Source organism: Falco rusticolus, chromosome 4 (assembly GCF_015220075.1).
Source record: "Falco rusticolus isolate bFalRus1 chromosome 4, bFalRus1.pri, whole genome shotgun sequence".
NCBI classification, from domain to species: Eukaryota; Metazoa; Chordata; class Aves; order Falconiformes; family Falconidae; genus Falco; species Falco rusticolus.
The window spans coordinates 48948870-48969133 of NC_051190.1; the positions used below are offsets into that span (position 1 = coordinate 48948870).

The window sequence follows — 20264 nt, forward strand, 5'->3', positions numbered from 1 at the left end:
TACCTTTGGAGGAGGAAAAAAAACCCCAAAACCAACCCACCTTGTTTCTCCTGTTTTGGGATAAGCCAGTATTAATTACATACTGGGGGTAGATTATTGGTCTCCTGTACACATTGCTGCAACAGCAGCAGTATACATAAAAGCTGGTCTCCACCCCACAGTGAAACTTTAAGATTTGAAGTACAAAGGACTTGAACTAGCATCAAACTTTTTTCATGTATGTAACAAACTGACTGGGGCTTTTAACTTCACATGGCTTGTGAGTTGATGAATCAGTTTTCTAAAATACTAGCTGTAGTTTGAGGCTTAATCTCTCATCAGGGGGCAGCATATGCCAGTCTCCTGGTGCATGCCATGAAGTGAAAAGGTGGGTAATGCCACAGCTGCGCCAGTAACACCAGTGCCAGCACTGACTGGAGCTTGTCTGTGTTACAAGCCTGTAAGAGCAATGCAATTCAAATAACTTTAAACAGAACTAAGTCTTTAAATACTCCATTTAATCAGACTAAGCATAATTTTATCTAAATATATTCTCTCCAATAGGAGTTACAGTGCACACAAAAGCAGAAGGAAAAGCTGAGTTTAAGCCCAGCCCAATATCCCAGCTCAATCAATTGCTAATCCAGCCTTGTACTAGCACCCACTGTCCCTCCTCCAGGGGAGGAGAGTGGTGCTTCATCACCATCTTTGAAACACTTCAAGCAGTCACTGCTCAAACTTGGTTTTTAAAGCTATGCAGAGCTGTCCTGCAACTGTCTTACCAGGCAAGACTGCTTTAGTGTCTGGCTGCTGGAGTTGTGGAGGGTGACCACGAGGTTGGTGTCACGTGGCAGAATCTAGACTCCCACTGCAGTGCTAAAACAAAGTCAGGTCTGAGGTCACATAGGTGGAAGCCCCAACAGTCTGTATGGGAAAATGAGGGAACAGTCTAAAACCACCAGCACTGAACCCACTGCCCTTTATTTCATGACAGTGTCTGGACTCTGGAGAGAATTTCTGGTTTCAGGGAGTTTGCTGGCTGCTCCTCTCCTGACGCTTCGATGTCTGCCATGACTGCCGCGTCCCAGGCGAGAGTCAGGAGGGCTGAGGGCACCTGGGACAGAAGAGGCAGAGTTACTAAGCTATAGCAATGTTATGCTTTGATGTTGTAACACTCTGTGTATGTTCACAGACTGGGAAGAACTTCAAGAGTACTTCAGCTGAAAAGAATGAGTGGATTTCTGCAAGAAGCCCCTGTTAGGGGATGCTGCCTTGGGCTTCCTGGTGGTCGCCCTGTGCTAGAGCCACACTTGCCTCCCAGTTGCTGCCTTCCCTCTTTTCCCAGCGTGAATGCTAAGCCTCTGACAGAGCTACTGGAAACTACTGCAGCCTGCATTTGCTACAGGAGGTTGGTCCTTGCTGTTCCTTCCAGTCAGACCTCCTAGCCTTGAGCCAGGAGCCTTCAAGCAGTTACTTGTTTGTGCTTAAAAAGAACGGGCCAAAGCACAACTTAAGGCACTGAAAGCAGAAGACATGAACTCCTCTAAGTTATGAGCTGCAGCTGAATTCTTGACAACTTGAAGATGCTTGTGAAAGTACCAGCTATGTGGTTTTTGGCATTTTGTTTGGTTTGGTGGTTTTTACTCACCAGCCCACATTCATTGAATGCCAAGTTCTCATCAGTCAGTTTGAGGCCTCCAGGTCCCAAGAGCTCAAAGGGCAGCCAGTCATCTCTGAGTGCTTCTCTCACAAAGTTGTAGAGCGCAGATAGTGACTCTCGTGCATAAAAAGTCCCTGCCATGAGAAAACAAGGTGAGATATTAAGAGAGAGAGTCTGGCATTTACCAAATCTAACCTTTTGTGGTAGGTTTCATGGGGCTCACGTACTGATACTAACTTTATGAACTACTTCAGTGACACAGAAACAGCCTGATTCAACTGAAGTATAAAAGCAGAATCCCCAAAGAAAAATATTAATTCAATTGTTGCAAGCCCCTGCCAGACTGTAACAAAGAGTTGGGAAAGCCAGAAATGAATTCCAGAGTTCTACTGCAAAATGTGAAGAGGATTTATACTGTTGTACAGCCTGACACCACGCAGGCAGCTTCATGCTGGTTGCTGTAACAAACTGATCTAATGAGTCCAGCTTGCTTGCAGTAGCCTGGGAAGAGCACGCTTTAATTAACAGCGCCTTGAGATTCTTCCCTCTCCACTCAACCCTGCATACAGTCCCAACCCTGCCTGTGCAGGTAAGGCAGGTGGAGGGCTCAGAGATGGGAAGAGTTATTAGAGAAATGTTACCCCACTCTGGTTTTTTTGGAGCTTTATTCTACCAGCTGTGTTCAGCACACCTCAAGCCTGCTTATGATTCAAGCTCTTGCATTACAAGTATTCTCAGAAGCTTTTGGAGGTGTACAAAGAAAGGGTGAGAAGTCTTTTTTTTTACCTTGGAGGATGTATCCATCGGGAAACCGGACTCGTACCAGGGTGTAGTTGTACTTCCGCATTTCCCTTTGTTCTTCTTTCTCTCGCATGGCTCTCGTCCTCAGCATGGAAGCCTTCTCCACCGCTTCTGTCCTTTAGAGAGAAAGCAGTTTTTCGCATGAAGGAGAGGTACAAGACTCCAGGCTGGTATCATGTACCCCAGGGCAGCTGGGGCCCTCCATCTCAGCCTACTCACCGGAGTCGCTGCTCTCGTTTGATCTCTTCTGCAGTGAGGTTGTAAAAGTCATTTGGTAGCTCAAACCGAGCAGCTTCAGGTGATGGTTTAAATACACAGAGCTGGCGATCCAGCTGTGCTCTCACAGGCTCAGAGCTTAAAAGCTGCTCTTTGTAATCCTTGAGTTCTTCCAGCTTGGTCAGCATTTCTTCCTTCAGTACATAGTACTCCTCTGTGGTCTCTACAACCAGAAGGACAGCGTGTGAGTCTCTTGTTCTGTACATGACTAACATATGAAAAATAAGGGCAAGGATCTCCAGAAAATGTAATGCCTTAACAGGGTAACCACAGGGTGAGTGGCTGTTTCTGTTACAGCCTGGGAGTAACAGCCTTTGTTACAGCTGTGGAGTGCTCTCCAGCCTCCCCTGGGATGTCCTACCACCACCACCCGACTCCTGACTCCAGTTTAATACACTTTGATTTCTTGCCTTGTCCTGGAACAGGCAGTGTTTTTGTCTCAAACCCGACAGCCTGGAAAAATCTGTGTATCCCTTCCAGACAGCTTATCCTTTCCTGGAAGAAAAGGAAAGAATTTAGATGTAGTCTACTGCAGGCAAGGACTTTCCTAGGCAGAGCACCTGCAGGAGTCTTGACGTCACCTGAAACACTTTGTTCTGCAGCTTGATTTTTCGGTACTTCTCCTCCTCTGGGTGGAGACAGATATTATCCAAGTACCTGCAGAAAGAGGAACACACTGAATGGATCGAAGCAGGATGTGCTACCCCAAGATGTAGGAGACTGAGAGGCCTCACAGTATTTCTCACAGAGAAAAGAGCTGAAAAACTGAGGAAAGTACAATAATACATGGGTGTCTTGTGCCCAAGCCAGACAGAAGATGGGGGTGGCTGATCTCAACCTGCAGCTCCCAAACCTCTTGGACTCGTGGACTAACTCTTTAATAAAAAGACCTCTGAGATGCTGATCTTATTTCCACTGACACTTAAGATGGTTCAGATGTTCAGCTTTGGTTTTCTTCAGACTTTGCCTGGAGCACAGCAAGAAAATCCACCCACCTGTCAGCCTTGCAGGGACAGGACAAGCTACCTGCGCCCTTGGTCCTGCTTACCTGGCCATGGTCTCCACACCCACTCGTACTTTCTCCCGGTCCTTATTGAAGGTGTGAATCTCCATGATCGAGGCAGCCACCGGGTCTACGGAGAAATACTGGGGGAGAAGGAGAGAAGCTGGTTGTGGGGGAGCTGATGCTGCTCTGCACAAAGTGCTGTGTGGGTCTGTTGTGGTTTAAACCTGACCAGCAGCTCAGCACCACGTTTGTTCCCCTCGCAGTGGGATGGGGGAGAGAACTGAAAGCCCCCATGGGTTGGGCTAAAAACAATTTAATAGGTAAAGCAGAAGTTCTGCACGCAAGCAAAGGAATTTATTCGGTACTTCCCAGTATAGCTGTTCCCAGTGTGTAATTAACATTTTTTCATCACTAGTCTGAGCTGGCATGAAGAAAATCAACTCTGTCCCAGCTAAAACCAGTACAGGGCCAGTTCCCAGTCCCAGCAAGCCGAAGGGAGGGTGCTGGGACAGGTGTTTGTATGGCTGCAGTGGAACAGAGCTGCCTGTCGGGAGATGGTGGGGACTTTACAGGGAGAAGGTGGAGGGCTGGAGAGGTCCAGCTCACGGGGACCTGTGCCACAAAACAAGTTGAAACAGGAAGGAAAGCTCTGCAGCCAGTGGCCGTGGTGCTTACCGACTGGATGGCTTCTCTGAGGTGCTTTTCCTTCTTGTCTTTCTTTACAACTGCACCGGTCAACGGGCAAATAAAATAAACCCCTGAAACAGAGGGGGCAGATGCCCCTTCCCTGGCTGGGGAGGCGAGGTCCTACAGGAGACAAAAGCAGGCACCGAACTGAACACAGGAGGGTTTCGGGGTGGGGGGTGGTGTTTTTAAATACAGGACAGTGACGGCAGCCCAAAGGGTGCTGGTCGGGGAGCAGCAGCAGCACCTCTTGTACCTTCTCCTCTGCGGAGACCCCTTTCTCGCTGGCAGCTGCCTCGGCCATCAGCTCTTTTCTCACTACAAGAGACAAATGCAGGTTATGCTGCGGCAGTCCAGCAGATTTCAGAGGGCTCCGGCACAGGCAGCGCTGCCCGGGGGAGCAAATGCCCACCCGGGTGCTCTGTCCCTGGCCTGAGAGCCCTCGGGCGAGTGACCATCATTTCCATGGTGCTGAAGCCACTGCTGAAGCCCGTTGTGCCCCAAAACGCCCTGTGAGCTGCACCCCAGCAGCTCCCAACCCGGGACCTGCCTCGGGGCTCCGCTCGGAGGTGCCACCACCCCCGCCTGCCCCCACGGTGGCCGCCCCGTCCCCACCCGTGACCTGCAGCAGCCCCTACCCTGGCTCCTGATGGCCTCCTGGGAGGAGGGCGCCTTGGTCTTGGGCCTCAGCTCCAGCCGGGCCAACGCCGCCGCCGCCGCCATCTGCGCTTCATCCGTGGGTCCCTGACGAGGCTTCGGGGCCACCTCGGCTCTCGGCTTCTCCTTGGGGGCCCTGGGCGGGACGAAGCAGCGGGGCTCGGGGGGAGACGGGCTCCGTGCCCCTGCCAACCGAGCCGGCCTGGGCCACGGCCACGGCCCGGCACCGCCTCCCCCAGGAGCCGGCCGCCCCGCTGCCCGGTGCGCGCGCTGGCCCCCGCGGGGCGGGTGGCTCGGCCACCGCGGTGAGCGCGGGGCCCGTGGCGCTACCAGCCCAGCACCCCCGGGGACCGGCGGCACTGCGGGCCATGGACACCGGGAGTGAAGCGGAGGGGGCCGGCTCTCACCCGGCCAGCCCCGCTCGCCGCCGGCTGCGCCCCGGCCCGGCCCGGCCCGCCCCACCATGGCGCCCACCCCCCCACCGCCCGTTACCGGAGGATTCCCCCACGCCGTACCGGGCCGGCTCCGACAGCTTCTGTCCGGGCCCTGCGGTCTTGAACTTCAGGTCGGCCTTGATCTCCTGGAAGAACTTCCGCATAGCGGCGGGACGGGGACCGGGACCGGGACCGGGACCGGGACCGGGACGGGGACCGGGACCGCCGCGCCCCGCCCGCGCTTCCGCCCCGCCCACGGCCCGCCACCGGAAGCGGCTCTAGTGCCACTCTAGGCTCCTGCCACTCTATTGTCTCCGCGGTCCTCCGGGCCTGAAGGGGAAGGAGTGGGCTGTGTGTGAGGCTGGGCCCGGGACCCCCACGGACCCCCCAGGGACCCTCACGGCCCCCAGGCCTGCACCCACAGGCCCCCAGAGACCCCTGGACCTGCACCCACAGCCCTCAGGCTCCCCCAGGCCTGCACCCACGGACACCAGAGACACGCAGGCCTGCACCCACAGCCCTCAGGCTCCTCCAGGCCTGCACCCACCACCTCTACTCTACAGCCTCAGCACCCTCAGGAGGAACCACCAGCCCCAGCACGACCAGTCCAGCCTGAAACAGGCTGCCTGCAGCACCGGAGCAGACCTGGGGTGCAAGCTGGGATGAGGGAGGCTAAAACACCAGAAGGTTCCCTGTGAGCTTTGCTTGGGCCCCACAACCCAGGCCTCTTACACCAGCCAGCCCCCCAGAACGGGCAGGGGTCTCACTGCCCACCCTGCCACCCTGCAGAACAGGTTTGAGATCAGCCAACGGGCTCAAAATCTGAGGACAAATGCACACCCCTGCGCATCAGGCAGTTTCATGAGGTTTATTTCCATGGCATGACTCCTCATGGGGCCACAGGACAGTCACTGCTGAGGAAGAGGCTGCCTCATCCCTGCCTCGGGGTGAGCGCGCAGTCGGTGGGATCAGGCAGACACCCACCCGTGCAGGCAGCAGCTGTGGAAGGAGCACCCTGGCATCGCACCTTCCATGGCACCAGCTCGGCTGACAGCCAGCATTCGCACTGGGACCGACACCTGAACCGCTGCAGCAGCACCGACAGCCAGAAACACACGGACAGAAGCCAGGCCCACGCCTGCATGGCCAGCAGGCACTCATGCACCGAGCCATGGCCCCACCAGCCACAAGGACCCCAGTGCCTATGGCACAGGAGATGCTGTGGTGAGCACAAGATCCCCCATTGTCCCAGCACCACTCGCAGGCTCTGCACCACCAGCAAGCAACGCACAGCCTGGGATATAGCACAGCCCAGCAGGAGGGAGTGCTTGCTTACAGGGTGACATGGAGAAACACAGACATTCCCCAACACCCCTTACTTCACAAATTCCTTTCCGAAAAGCCCAGAGGAGTTTCCCTTCGTTGTGCACATCCCCCTCGTGCTGCAGCCCACACACCAGACACCGTGGTTCATCCTTCCTCGCCTCCTCGCAGGGCCACAATCATCCTGTAAATAATTTCTCCCCTGAGCAGTTTGTGTTTTATAACTGCCTGGCTCTTGCCGGGGTGCTGGGTGCTCTGGCTGCCACCAAACCGCACGAAGCCACCTCAATGTCAGGCGAGGCCAGCGGCGAGCCCAGCACAGGCAGTGAACCATCTGCATTGCCGTGACCTTGCAGAGAAACCACATCGGGTTAAAACCAGGTTTAAAAACTGATCTGGCTTCCAGGTGGACGCCTCACACCGTTTTGCTCCGGCTTAGCTGGACTGAGATGAAGTTTTCGAACCAGAGGCAGGTAAAGCAGGTCTAACCCATCCCCCAACCTCGCCCCCAGCGGCTCTTGCAGGTGGGTTCCTCCTGTCCCGAGGACAATTCCCCCCAGCCCACCCCAGCCGGGACTCAGTCCGCCCAGGACGGGACGACACCCCGTGCGCTGGGGCTGAGAGCTGCGGCGCTTCAGCCAAGGTGGGGGCTGAGGTGGTGGCGCTGGATGGGGCAGGAGTGGTGCAAACCCCCCAGAGCCCCCCGGGTGCCCCCCTGCCCCAGGCCCTGCCCCGTCGTCCTCAGCCCTACAGCCCTAACCAGCTCCTCCGCCCGGCCCAGTCCCCGCCCTCTCCCTATGGCCCCCCCCGACGGCGCGGACCCATACCCTATGGCCGTGACCCCCTCCCCACTGCCCTGGCCCCCCAGCCCCGGCCCCCTCTGGCCACGCCCCTCAGCACCCCCCTCTTCGGCGCCTCTTGCTGGTGGACCCAATCCCGTTATCCCGCCGTGCCCTCTCCTCGCTCCCATTGGGCAAGACGACAGAGCGACGTTGCGGCGAGCCAACAGAAGGCGGTGTCGCGGGCGGAGGCGGGACATCCTGCGGGCCGGGCCGTCCCCGCCCCGCTGCCCGGTGCTGCCCGCGGCCTGGGCCTCCGCCGCCGCCGCCCCGCCCCGCGGCCGCCATGCCGCACAGCTTCAAGCCCGGAGACCTCGTCTTCGCCAAGATGAAGGGGTACCCGCACTGGCCGGCCCGGGTGAGACCGCGGGACCGCACCGGCGGCGGGGCGCACCGGAACGGGGCGGGGGGGGGGCCGGGCCGGGCATCCCGCAGCGGGATGGAGATATCGTCCCGCGGGGGGTGCCGGTACCGGGATGGGTACACGGACCGGTTCCTGTCCCGAGGTGGGGGCCTGTCCCGGGATGGAGATGCCATAGCGGTACCCGTACTGGCATGGGGACTCGATAACGGGTGTCCCGTGCAGGGATAGGGGACCCAGTGCCGGCACCTGTCCCGGGATGGGGACCCGGTACCGGCATGGGGTGTCCTGTCCCAGGACGGAGACCCAGTACCGGCATGAGGGACTTGTACCAGCACCCACACTAGGATGGAGATGCCATAACGGCACCCATTCTGGTATGGGGACCCGGTACTGGCATGGGGTGTCCTGTCCCAGGATGGGGGACCTGAGACGGGCACCTGTCCTGGCATAGGGGACCCAGTACTGGCATGAAGGGCTTGTACCAGTATCCATACTGGGATGAAGATGCCATAATGGCACCCATTCTGGGATGGGGACCTGGTACTGGCATGGGGTGCCCTGTGCTGGGATGGGGGGCCCGGTACTGGCATGGAGTGTTCCATCCTGGGATGGGTACCCAGTACCGGCATCTGTCCCAGGAGGGGGACCCAGTACCAGCATGGGGTGACCTGTCCCAGGATTAGGACCTGGTACCAGCATGAGGGACTTGTACCAGCACCCATACTGGGATGGGGACCCGGTACCAGCACCTGTTCCAGGATGGGAGACCCAGTACAAGCATGAGAGACTTGTACCAATACTCATACTGGGATGGAGATGCCATAATGACACCCATTCTGGGATGGGGAGCCAGAACTGGCATGGGGTGCCCTGCCCCAAGATGGGGGACCCGGTACCAGCACCTGTCCTGGGATGGGAGACCCAGTACCGGCATGAAGGACTTGTACCAGTATCCATACTGGGATGGAGATGCCATAACGGCACCCATTCTGGGATGGGGACCTGGTACTGGGATGGGGGACCCATACTGGTATCTGTTCTGGGAAGTGGACCCGGTACCAGCATGAGGGACCTGTACCAGCACCCATACTGGGGTTGGACATCCTGTACCAGGCTGGGAGGTCCTGTACTGGAATGGGGGACCCCATGTTGGCACCTGTACTGGGATGGGATGAGGGCTCAGTACTGGCACAGAGATCCCGTATGGGCACCCATGCTGGGATGGGAGCCCAGTACTGGGATGGGGTTCTGCACTGGGATGGGGGGGTGCCACACCAGCACCTGTACTGGAACTGGAGTTTGATCCCCAGAGGGGGGTGACATGTTGGCACCTGTACCAGGATGGAGAAACGCAGACAGGGACGGAGGTCCAGGACCGGAATGGGGGTCCCATACTGGCACCCACACTGAGGGAGGGGTCTCCCAGTGGTGCCTGTACCTGGCAAGGTATGGGGAGACCTGGGGGACCCCTCACCAGGAGGGTGGTTGAGAACCCCATGCAGGAGGACCCAGGACCCCTCTCCTGCCCTGATGGCACCCTGAGCCCTTCCTTTTCACCTGCACCCAGGGGAGACCCTGACCCCCTTGGGGTATGTGCATGGGGCCTCAGCCCTGTATCACCCACCAGGACCCCTGGCCTGGGGATCCTCTCTCCTGCCATGGTGACCACTAACACCCCTGCTGCACCACAGGACCCTGGTGCTTGAGGCACCCTGAGCCCATGGGGATGTCCCTCACAGCCCACCCCTGCCCCAGCATCCCAGAGGAGTCCTGCCCTTTGTCATCCATCCTCATCCTCCCACTGCCCAGCAGAGCCCTGCCCCTCCAGACCCCCCTTCCCAGCTCCCTGCCTGGACATCACCCACCCTGTGTCCCCCACTGAGGGGGGACAGAGCTGAGGTCTGGGGCTCTGTCCCTTGTTGGGGATGGGGGGGTGACACATGCTGGGGACAGCATATGTGATGCATGTGGGGGGCTGCTGCTGAGTGCTTGCCAGGTGCGGGGTTGGGGGGGTGCTGGTGCAGTTTCGGGGGTGCAGATGGAGCGTGCATGGTGAGGGATGGCTGGTCCCACCGGCCGGGTGACAGCGTTGTGCTGTGGTAGTGCCTGGAGGAGACCGGAGGAGCGGGCAGAGTGGGGGCCAGTGGAGGATGCGCTCACCGGGGCAGTGCGAGGCGGCGTGGGGGATCGGATGGGGGTCCGCGGTGGTCCCCGGTGGCAGCGGAGGGTGAGGCAGTTCGTCCGCTGAAGGTGTCTGATGGGAAGAGACTGGCAGGTGGAAACTGTGGGATCGGGGCCGGCAGGTACCGGGTAGGCTCAGGGTGCCGGAGACGACGATGCTTGGCTGCACCACGCCGTGAGATCTAGGATGCCGTCCCCGCGCTGTCATGGCTGGCCTGGCGCCGAGAGGACTCGGTCCTTCCAGGAGAGCCCTCGCGCTGCCGGCGTCTGCAGCCCCTCCTGCTTTAGCTCGCTTGCTCTTTTGGGGAAGGCTCCCCCCTGCCCCGAAGACCTCCCCAGCACGCGGGGCAGCCCCTGCGCTCCCCAAGGCTCCCACCTGCGGCTCTGCCCGCAGCCCAGACCACCTGGAGCAGACAGACGGGCGCTGGAGCCGGCGCGTGGGAAGAAGACAGGGTGGCCCGCGCGTCCCGCTGGCAGCGGGGCTTTTCCTGCGGCCGGTCTCCAGCCAGGAAGGACCCTCAGGCCACCCCGTTGGAGCAATCGCCCCCCACCCCAGGCTGGAGGGGGCTTCCCTCGGGCATCCCCCCCCGAGGCAGCTCGTGCGATGGATCTCTGGGGAGTAGCACAAGGCCCGCGTTTCCCCGGGCGTTGAGCCCGGTGGTGGAGAGATGACCTCGCGCCAAGCTCTAGCCATAGAGCATCCGTACCGGATCCCTTCTGTTACTCTTCTAGAGATCCTGCCGGGCCCTGACGCCGCAGTGGGACCCTTGTGCATAGCAAGGTCCCCGTCCGGGTGCTTTCTTGCCATGCTTGCCTCCAAGTGGGTGCGGGTGCCGGAGGCCGACGCTGCTAGCCGGGGCTGATGTGCCTCACAGAGGACGTGCTCAAGCCGCTCTCTGACCACCTCCTGCTTTGGGTTTCCTTTCAGATTGATGACATCGCGGACGGCGCTGTGAAACCCCCACCGAACAAGTACCCCATCTTCTTCTTCGGCACCCACGAGACGTAAGCGCTGCCTCGCTCCCCTCTCTGGGCTTTGTCCCACTGCCTGTGCTCCGGGCTCACCTCTGCTTTGTTTCTCTCCAGCGCCTTCTTGGGCCCTAAAGATCTCTTCCTTTATGAAAAATATAAAGACAAATATGGGAAACCAAACAAGAGAAAAGGCTTCAACGAGGGATTGTGGGAAATCCAGAACAACCCTCACGCCAGTTACAGTGCCCCTCCGGTGAGTGTGGCCTCGCGTGGCGGGGGGGCAGCGAGGACGTGGGCTGCCGGCGCCTCCATCTCTCCTTTCCTCCGAGTCGCTCTCCTCCTTTTTCTGCTTCTCATTGCTACGGTGCCTATGCACTTCCAGCTCGCAAATCGGCTTTCTCGGGGTTGAAGTAGTTTCCCTTCCCTGCCCTCTCCCTTCCTGAGGGAGTCAGCTCTCCTCCTTCTCTGGAGGAAGATGCCTTTGCCCCATCTTTGAGGTGGAACTGGGGATGTGCTTTGTGCTGCTTGCCCAAAGCCATGGAGGATTTCTTTGTCAGAGAGAGAACTTGAGGCTTGCTTGTCCCTGGCTCCCGGACATGCGCGCGGACTGTTGGGCAGTCCCCCTCTTCATCGGTTTCTGAGGTCATGAGCCAAAAGCCACTGGGCTGCTCCTTCAGCGGGCTTCGGAGCTGGCCAGGAGCTGGCTCTTTGCTGTCGATTGCTTGCGTGGGCATTTTGTAACCATAATTGTGTGATACAATTTATTGTATAGCGATCTTCAAAGAAGGCGTCCAAAGCAGCTTCATAGGCAGTTGGTCTGAAGAGGCAGAGGAAGGTTTTTAAGGTGAGCTACAAAGACAAGGTGGCCTAGAGGTAGGCAGGCTCAGGGAACGAGCCCCCTCGGCTGTGCTGCTGCCAGTGCAGGAGAGAGGATGTGGTTTGAGTAGCTGCGGGAGATGGTCGGACCTGAGACTGCAGATAGAGGGTGAGGTGAGCCCGTGGAGATGCTTGAGAACCTGGAGAACAACTTCAGCTCATTGGGTGGGAGATTGGTGGTGGTGAGGGAGGCAGCACGCACTTTGTCCAGGGACTCCACCGTCAACTCCCAGCAGGGGTAGGAAACCTGCTGGTGAGGGACCTGCTGTGACTGAGGGACCGAGGTGACACTAGCCACCCCAGCAAGGCTGAGGGTTCACCAACGTCAACTGCGTCTTGTGGCCAAAATGCCTGGAGGAGCAGAAGAAGAGATTGAAGCAGAGGTCTATCTTGTTTTTGAAACCTAAATAAAGTGAGGTGCCAGGAACAGTCAAGGACAAGGAGAGGCTTTCCAGCACTGGAAGAATCCTGGCTCTAGGGAATGCTGGTCCTGCCGTGCGCAAAGAGAGTGAAACAGCCCAGAAGATGGGAGCTCGGTTGCCTTCCCCTTGCGTGCCATGTCCTTGCATGGGGAACCTCCTGATGGACTGGTGAGAAGCCAGGAGACCTTCCCTGTGTGGGAGTGAGGGAACAGGACATGGGAGATCCCAACTGGAAAGAGTGGTGGCTACCACGCTGGACTCCTCGTGTGAACCTTTCCCATGGGGAAGGTGTGCAACATGCTGTGGGGTGAAGCCATCTGAGAAGGAAGAGGCCTGACCTGAGCTGAGGGCAGGCGGCCAGCACGCCGGGGGAGAGGCTGCACCGAGCCACCCAGCCCCACTTGTCTGGCGCCGTCAGGGCAGAGGAGGGCTGGGGTCTGCTCTCCCAGGGGGCTGTCAGGTCTGGGCTTTTCCGGGGGTCTTTGGCAGAACATGAGGATGGGGGGAAGAGGGGAGCGAGGTGGCAGCAGTGGGTGAAAGCCGAGCCGGGGGATCCAGAGGGAAGGTGTCGCTGGTGGTCTCGAGGTGGTGTGTCAGGGGCCTTGGGAAGGGGGTGCAGGGGAATTAGAAGGGGGTCGACTGAGCGTTCTCGTTGAAGGGCTGCTCACGTTGTGCAGAGCCATGCGGCAGGGTTCTGTGCCGGGAGGGAAGGCTGCCCCACGCTCCTCTGCACACACCCCTCTGCTCAGCGCTGCCATCCATTGCTTGTCACCCTTTTGTGCCCCTTCTCTTGTCCCCTGCAATGTGCCACAGGCCCCTCGGGGCGATAACATGGCTCTTGTCCCCACTGTCTTTAGCCTGCGAGCTCCTCTGACAGTGACGTTCCCGAGAATGACCCGATGGGGGGAAGCGATGCAGGTGATGATGAGGAAGATGCTGCCATGGCTGCAGTCGCTACGGAGAAAATGGAAAGTGATGAGGACTCAGATCGAGGCAGCGACCACAGCGGGCTAAAGCGAAAATCGCTGGCTATGAAAGTGAGTGTGGGCTGAGGTGGTTCCATGCCGTGAGGATGGGAGGGTGTCCTGGGCAGGAGGACACGGCCGTTGGGTCCACCACTGAGCTTTCATCCACCATGCAGCATGTCAAACCCACTGAGGCAGGAGGGGATGGAGAAACCAACTCCCTCTGGATCCACCAGTGGGAAATGGGGTTCAGCATGTGGCTGGGGGTCTTGCAGCTGTCTGTGAGGTGGTGGGATGTCCGAGTCCTGGTGCAGGTTGCAGCCCGGAGGAGAGGCCAGAGTTGCAGGTCTCTTCTCAGTGCACGTGGCTGCTCCTGCAGGGCCAGTCGAGAAGAGCTGGGCAAAGCCCCTTCCCACAAGCGCTGGCTTTCTGTTCTGGGTGGAGGGGGTGTGGGCTTCTCTCACATTGTCACTTCTCACATATCAGATGCCGATGGCAAAACGGCCTCGGAAATCCTCCAGTGACCTGGATCAGGGCAGCCCCTCCCTGACGGAAGAGGAGAACTCGGAAACATCTTCTGAGTCGGAAAAAAACAGTGATCAGGTGAGAGGGTTTTGCGATATGCTTGCAGGGAGGCTGGCAGGGTGGTGGGGAAAGGGCTAGAGGAAAAGCATCACCATCTGAGGGGGGCAGTGGCTTGAGGGAACCTGACTGGCTTCTGAAACCATCAAGAGACTTCTTGTTCCCCACTTCTTCATATTTTGTGTTTTCCTCCAGGACTTCACTCCTGAAAAGAAGCCAGTGGCCAGGGCTCCACGGAGGATGCCAGCAGGGGGGAGGAAGAAGAAGGTAAGACACCTCATCTGCAGTGCTGCATGAAGGAGGCTGGAGAGGAGTCTAGGGTCTGTACCGCTGGGAACAGGGGGTGGCAGGGCTCTGCTGTGGCCCGGAAGTAGGTTCAGCACCGGGAGGGACCTTGCTGATGCCTCAGTGACCTGGGTGGGCTCTCTGCCACTGTGGTTTGGGGCACGCTGCTGAGCTGCTGCCACCCCCCCAGTCCAGCCCTGCTCTGTGCCTGCAGAAAGTGGAGTCCGGCTCCGACTCAGACTCCAAAGTGGACTCAGATTCGGAAATGGGAAACGCAACTGTGGACATGACCAAGTCGGACTCCAATTCCAATTCAGACTCAGATATGTCTGTGAAGAAGGCTCCACGGGGCAGGAAGCCAGGTAACGCCAAGGAAGCTTCTTCTACCACTGGTGGCTTCCTCAGGGGACTGGAGAGCATGTGAGGCTGGGGGCTTCTGAGGCGCTGGGGTCTCCTTCTGTTGTGGACACATCCCAACCCATATCTGAGCAGCCCTGTGCCCCCTGATTTGGGGCTGTTTTAACAGAGGGACAACCAGGGCTCCTGCTGAACATCTCCCCGTTGTCTTGCAGCTGAGAAACCCCCGCCCAAGCCCCGTGGCAGGAAGCCGAAGCCCGAGCGTGTCCCCACCAGCTCCAGCAGTGACAGGTGAGATCAGCTGGAACACTGTCACCCTCGGGGCTGGGCTGGAGGGTCACCCACCGCCCCTGCGCAAGGGGTCCAAGCCTGCTCTGTCCTTCACAGTGATAGCGATAGCGATGTGGACCGCATCAGTGAGTGGAAGAGGCGGGATGAAGAGCGACGGCGGGAGCTGGAGGAGAAGAGGAAGAGGGAGCAGGAGGAAGAGATCCGTCGGCTCCGGGAGCAGGAGAAGGAGGAGAAAGAGAAGAGGAAGGAGAAAGTGGAGAAGGGTGAGGAGGTACACTCGGACTCGGACAGCAGCGCAGAGGATGAAGTAGCCAAAAAGGGCCGGAAAGGCCGGGCCAAGGCCCCATCCTCCTCAGACTCTGAACTGGAGCTGGAGAAAGAGGTGAGTGTGGAGCCATGGGGAGCTGGGGACAGCCAGCCAGCCCATCATCTTCCTGTCGGGTGGCCAGAGACCTCCAGGAGCAGCAGGGACCTGCTGTCTTGGTCTTGTGTTACCTGGGGTTGCTCACACAGCACCAGGAAGGGTTGTGTCTGTAGGCACATCCACACCTTGCAAATGGGAGCTCTTCCTCTGTCCCAGGATGCCCCATCCCCATGTGGGTCTTGCAGCTCTGTGGTGCTGTCCCTCCCACCACTGTCACTGGGTTTGCTCTGCTGTCCTCCCCAGAGCCTGGGGGACCAGCAGCCAGACTTGGCTGAAGCACAGGGAGGGCTTGCAGAGGACTCTTAGGTGCCACACTGCCTGTGGTCAGAGGCAGGTCTCCCTTTTAGCCTGGCGAGTCCCTCCCTGTGGAGGGGGCCCGGGAAAGCAGCACGAAGATGTTGAGGTCTGGAAGGGACGTGTGGGTCTGCCGGTTGGGTCCTGCAGGCTGGGTGGGCCACTGGAGGTACCAGGGTATTTACTTCGGGAGCAGCACACTGCTGCGCTGCAGCCCGAGTCCTTTTTGTCCCATGCCAGGGATGCCCCTGCAGCCAAACCCACTGACGGCACTGGTGTGACCGCTTGCATTACTGGAGTGTGCCCAGCCGTGGCTGTGGCACTGTCCCTCCTGCAGCTGGGAGGGCTCTGCCGCTCTCACTCGCATTGTTCTCTCCTCCAAGGTAAAGAAGCCAGCGAAGAAGCAGCCCTCAGAGTTGTCAAGGAAACCAAATCAGAAGGAGAAGAAGGGCCGAGCAGAGGAGAAACCACGGAACAAGTCAGCATCTCCCCTCCCCGCATTGGTGCTTTCTTTCCTTTGGGGACCGGGCCATTCCTCTGCTGCTGCCCAGCTGCCCCCGGCTGACACCCCAGGGTGGGATGGGGCTCCCACGGATCTGCCCCCGAGCCAGCAGCGCCCATGGAGAAGCCAGGCTCTTACCTCCCCTCCTGTCTCCTAGAGCTGAAGGGGCAGGAGGAGGTGCTGGGGGGCACCAGGCTGAGCTCCCCTGGTGTTCTGTGTCTCACAGGGGAAGATGTCTGGGGTATCGCTTTGGGGCTTTGCCTTTCTGCAATCCTGGAAAGCTGGGGTGTGAGGGAGCTGCTGTCTCAGGGCTCCTGTCTGCCTGTGAGCTGGGAGATGTGTGAAGGCGTGGGTGGAGCGTGGCAGGGCTCTGCTGCCTGGCTCACACTAGCGGGCAGGCTGGGGGGGTGCACTGGCGTGTGCCATCGCCCTTCTTGTTAGCCCAGCCAGAACAATCTTAACCTCTCTCCTTGTCCTCCTGCAGACCTTTGAAGGTGGAACGAGGCCGGAAGAAGTCTGACCTGATCCCTGAAAGGAGGATGGAGAAGAAAAAGGGTGAGAGTGCTGTTGCTTGCCATCACAGAGGGGAAGAGAGGGAGAGAAGGGAGCCAGGGTTGGTTGCCCCATCCCAGGGAAAGGGAGGAATCTTTCCCACAGGGATTGGTGGTGTGCTGGGACCCTGCCCAGCACCACTGTGATTCCCACATCATGTTGGAAAGTATTTACAGGGTGTGCAGAGACAGTGAGATTCCCTAATATCCATCCCCTCCTGATCTTGGCACACCCCAACCCATCCTCTTCAGAGAGGCCTCTGGGGCTGTGATTGACCTTGGAGATGCAGGAGGAAACCAAACCCTTTGCTGGGGGAGAGGTCCCAAGCTCCAGGCAGGGCCATGCTCTCTGCCGGTGGCCTGATGCCTCGGCCTGTCTCTCTTGCTGCTCCAGAGCCCACAGTCGAAGAGAAACTCCAGAAACTTCACAGTGAAATCAAGTTTGCCCTGAAAGTGGATAACCCGGTGAGTGCCCGAGAGCGTTGGCCTGGCCTGGGAGGTCCCTGCTCGTTGTGTCCTTGCCCACCACATGAGCCTTGCCCATCTGCGATACCTGGGAGTGCTGCGCCTGGCTGAGCCTCCTCTTGCCTTTCTGGGTGCTGGGTGCCATTAGGGGACTGTGCTCCACACAGCACTGCCCCAGGTGCCCACAGGGAGACTTCCAGGCAGCTTCTGATCTTGGTGCTGTCCTTGCAGGACATCAAGCGTTGTCTGAATGCACTAGAGGAGCTGGGCACACTCCAGGTCACCTCTCACATCCTCCAGAAGCACACCGATGTGGTGGCTACGCTGAAAAAGGTAGGGCAGAGGGCTGAGTCCCTGCCTGGAGGGGGCGAGGAGCCTGCTTGGGCCACCTCAGCTCTCAGGGCATCCCTCCTCTCTTTCTGGTGCAGATCCGTCGCTATAAAGCAAACAAGGACGTGATGGAGAAAGCTGCTGAAGTCTACACCCGGTTGAAGTCGCGTGTCCTGGGACCAAAGATGGAGGCGATCCAGAAAGCCAACAAAGCCGGGCCTGAGAAGGACAAGGGGGAGGTGGAGAAGGGCCAGGAGAAGCTGTCGGGAGGGGAGATGCGGAGTGAGAAGGGGGAAGAAGAGACAAACGCTGGTAATGCTCCCTGCACATCTCGGGGTGGTTCCTTGCTCTGTCTGCGCGCACAGTGATCCTGGGGCCCTTCTCAGGGCACATCCCATCCCGCTGGGGACCGGGGACACAACCAGGGGTGGCTCTTGGCCTCGGTGGTGGAGGGGATCAGCAGCCACACATGGCACGGCTGGTCCCTTGTTTGCTGGGGTGCCAGGAGTGAGAAAGCACTGCGTACTGGACACTTGCAGCAGTGAGAGCAGAGGGCAAACCTCGCCGCCCACACCCTGGCTGTGGTGCCTCTGGCTGATCTTTGGCTCAGGATGGCTCCTGGCTGCCAGTCCAAGGCACAGGGGAGAGGGAGGAATGCGGAGACATCCTTGGACACTGGCTCAGGCTCTTGCGCAGGCAGCTGGTGACTGGGATCTTCCACCCTCGTAGCCAGGTCCCTGCTTGGGGATGTACTGGTGATGCTGCAAGAGCTTTCCCGGAGGAGCTGGTGGGGAAAATCCACTGTGATGCCTGCCTCTGGGCGTGGGGGATGGAGTCTTTGGGGCCCTTCTCGTAGCTGTCGGGGGTCAGGCCAGACCTGGAGTCCCCTCGGTCTCGGCTGGATGTCCCTTGCTTGAATGGGGACAACCTGTGGCTGTGGGTCCTTGGCTTGCCCAGCCCCTTGTGGGTTGGGATGAGGCCCACCATGGGGACCTGGCTGGCTGAGCCTCCCTCTTCCCTTTAGACTTGTCAGGTCCTGTGAATGGTGAATCCCTGTCCCAAAAAGCAGAGGGCACAGAGGAGAAGGACAAAAGCCAAGGGCCAGGAGCTGGAGAGATGGAGGCATCCGCCGAGGAGACCCACAACAAGTGAGCGTGAGGGGCAGAGCTGGGGGCCAAGGAGCTTCCCTCCATCTGCTACATGTCCACACTGGGCCCTCGCATGGATGCTGTGGGGGGCTTGTGGGCTGTGTTGGGCTTTTCCTGGCTTGGGAAGGCACTGGGGCTGTGGGAGAGGGGCTGCCGCCGGCAGGGGAAGGCAGACGGGTAGGAGAGCGGCTGGCTGAGATGTTTACTCTCCCACAGCAGCGTGCAGGACTATCCCAAGGTCGAGCGAGCCGGGCCGGAGCGGGAGAGGGCTCACGGGGAGTCAGAGGCTGTGGATGACGTGGAGGAGAGCTGAGGAAGCAGCTCCCACCCAGAGGAGGAGGAGGTGGAGGGGCTGCAAAGGGAGACCAGCCTCTGCCTCGTCCCCTGCTTGAGTTACTTCACGAAGTCACGCAGTAGCTGATGTCCTAGGTCTTGTCCTGTGCCCCCAGCCCCGCAAGAGCACCGGCCGCAGGGGGGCTGTGCTGGTTGTCTGTATTTGTTCCCTCTTTTTTTTTTTTTTTTTGTTTTTTTCGTTTGTTTGTTTGTTTTTTGTTTTGTTTTTCCTTCCTACTTAATTTCTTGTGATTCCAACCGACATGAAATGAATATAAAGGGTTTTTTAATGAAAAATACAAGGAGCCCTAGTGTCTGTTTCTTGAGGCATCGCTGACTGTGACGAGGGGAGTGCAGGGAGCATGGAAAATGCCCCACAGGTCCCTTCCCTCTGGCCCTGGCCCCCCCTACAAGCCAGGACCAGGCACCCATGGGTGCCCTTGGTCCTGCCAGGCCCCAGCAAGGGGAGCAGAATAGCCAAACTGGGCTGCTGCTTGCTTTGATTTTCCAGCGCCTGTGCTGGGCTCTGCCTCAGCCACCGGGGCTTCTCCCTGCTGCTCCAAGCCCCGTTCCCCACCATCATCTCCCCTCCAGCTGGAGGCGGCTGCTGAGGCCAGGTCCCTCTGCCCTGGGGAGGCAGCAGGGCTGGGCACCAGCTTTTGTGTTAAAAACATAAAAAGTGTGTATTCTCGCCTAATTCTGCCAGGCAGGGACTGAACCGTGGCAGCCACTTGCCTTGTGCTGGGCAGCGTCTTTGCCTGTTCGTCTGTCTGCTCTTTTACAAAGATCTGAAGCTTTTGTACATGTAAAATAAAGATGTTCCCAGCTCAACCAGCTGCTGCGTCCTTGAGTCCTGTTTGTGTGGTGGCAGAGGGAGGATGCCCCCCCGACCCCCCCCTTTGAGACTGCTGTTGCTGTAACTCTGCCCTGGAGAAGAGGGTTTTTTTGTTTGTTTCCAGGGCTGATTTCATGCTCCAGCCCTCTGTAAACAAAACCCAAATAAAACCCAAAAAAAGCCCAGCGTGCCTCTTGCCCAACTGCCGGGAAGCAGGAGGCAGGGGGAGAGCTGTGGTGAGGTGGGTGCTGCTGGTGGGGGCACGCTCAGCCCCATCCTGGGGCTGGGGAGACATGGGGGCACCCAGGCCCCCGACGCTGGGGAAGGTGGATGGGGACACAGAGACATGTCGCCATTCCCCAGGGGAGGCTGGTTAAGCCCTGCGCTGCCCCAGCAAGGGGCTTGTGTGAGCCGTCACCCCGGGTCTG

At 58.8% G+C, this 20264-nt stretch overlaps 2 protein-coding genes across 8 annotated transcripts; one reads left to right on the forward strand and one right to left on the reverse strand.

The window, feature by feature from the left end:
* Positions 1–476: 476 nt before the first annotated feature.
* Positions 477–5756, reverse strand: UBXN6 (UBX domain protein 6). Its single transcript, XM_037384341.1, has 11 exons — positions 5579–5756; positions 5045–5199; positions 4663–4724; positions 4398–4529; positions 3765–3862; positions 3298–3373; positions 3127–3211; positions 2660–2879; positions 2426–2556; positions 1628–1773; positions 477–1093 (listed from the first exon to the last, which is right to left on the reverse strand). The coding sequence occupies exons 1-11, from the start codon at positions 5659–5661 to the stop codon at positions 965–967; spliced, it is 1317 nt and encodes a 438-aa protein (XP_037240238.1). The 5' UTR covers positions 5662–5756; the 3' UTR covers positions 477–964.
* Positions 5757–7863: 2107 nt separating this feature from the next.
* Positions 7864–19835, forward strand: HDGFL2 (HDGF like 2). 7 transcript variants are annotated; one of them, XM_037386196.1, is made up of 16 exons: positions 7864–8017; positions 11133–11209; positions 11291–11429; positions 13332–13511; positions 13926–14042; positions 14217–14288; positions 14497–14668; positions 14879–14954; positions 15051–15336; positions 16056–16150; positions 16659–16729; positions 17120–17190; positions 17422–17523; positions 17619–17832; positions 18545–18668; positions 18888–19835. In XM_037386196.1, the coding sequence occupies exons 1-16, from the start codon at positions 7946–7948 to the stop codon at positions 18979–18981; spliced, it is 1962 nt and encodes a 653-aa protein (XP_037242093.1). In that variant the 5' UTR covers positions 7864–7945; the 3' UTR covers positions 18982–19835. The 7 variants fall into 7 exon arrangements, with proteins under 7 accessions (XP_037242093.1, XP_037242095.1, XP_037242098.1 ...); XM_037386198.1 differs by having other exon boundaries at positions 7865–8017; positions 14521–14668; XM_037386195.1 differs by having other exon boundaries at positions 7866–8017; positions 18885–19835.
* The last annotated feature ends 429 nt before the right edge of the window (positions 19836–20264 follow it).

Excerpts from the sequence above, each read along its gene's own strand:
- UBXN6 (XM_037384341.1), bottom strand. The coding sequence starts at position 5,661 with ATGCGGAAGTTCTTCCAGGAGATCAAGGCCGACCTGAAGTTCAAGACC. Across the intron at positions 4,530-4,662 it reads GGGTCTCCGCAGAGGAGAAG|GACCTCGCCTCCCCAGCCAG; the intron begins GTACAAGAGGTG and ends TGTCTCCTGTAG. Across the intron at positions 1,094-1,627 it reads CATTCAATGAATGTGGGCTG|GTGCCCTCAGCCCTCCTGAC; the intron begins GTGAGTAAAAAC and ends CTTCTGTCCCAG.
- HDGFL2 (XM_037386195.1), top strand. The coding sequence starts at position 7,946 with ATGCCGCACAGCTTCAAGCCCGGAGACCTCGTCTTCGCCAAGATGAAG. Across the intron at positions 14,289-14,496 it reads CAGGGGGGAGGAAGAAGAAG|TCCAGCCCTGCTCTGTGCCT; the intron begins GTAAGACACCTC and ends CCACCCCCCCAG. Across the intron at positions 14,955-15,050 it reads ACCAGCTCCAGCAGTGACAG|TGATAGCGATAGCGATGTGG; the intron begins GTGAGATCAGCT and ends TGTCCTTCACAG.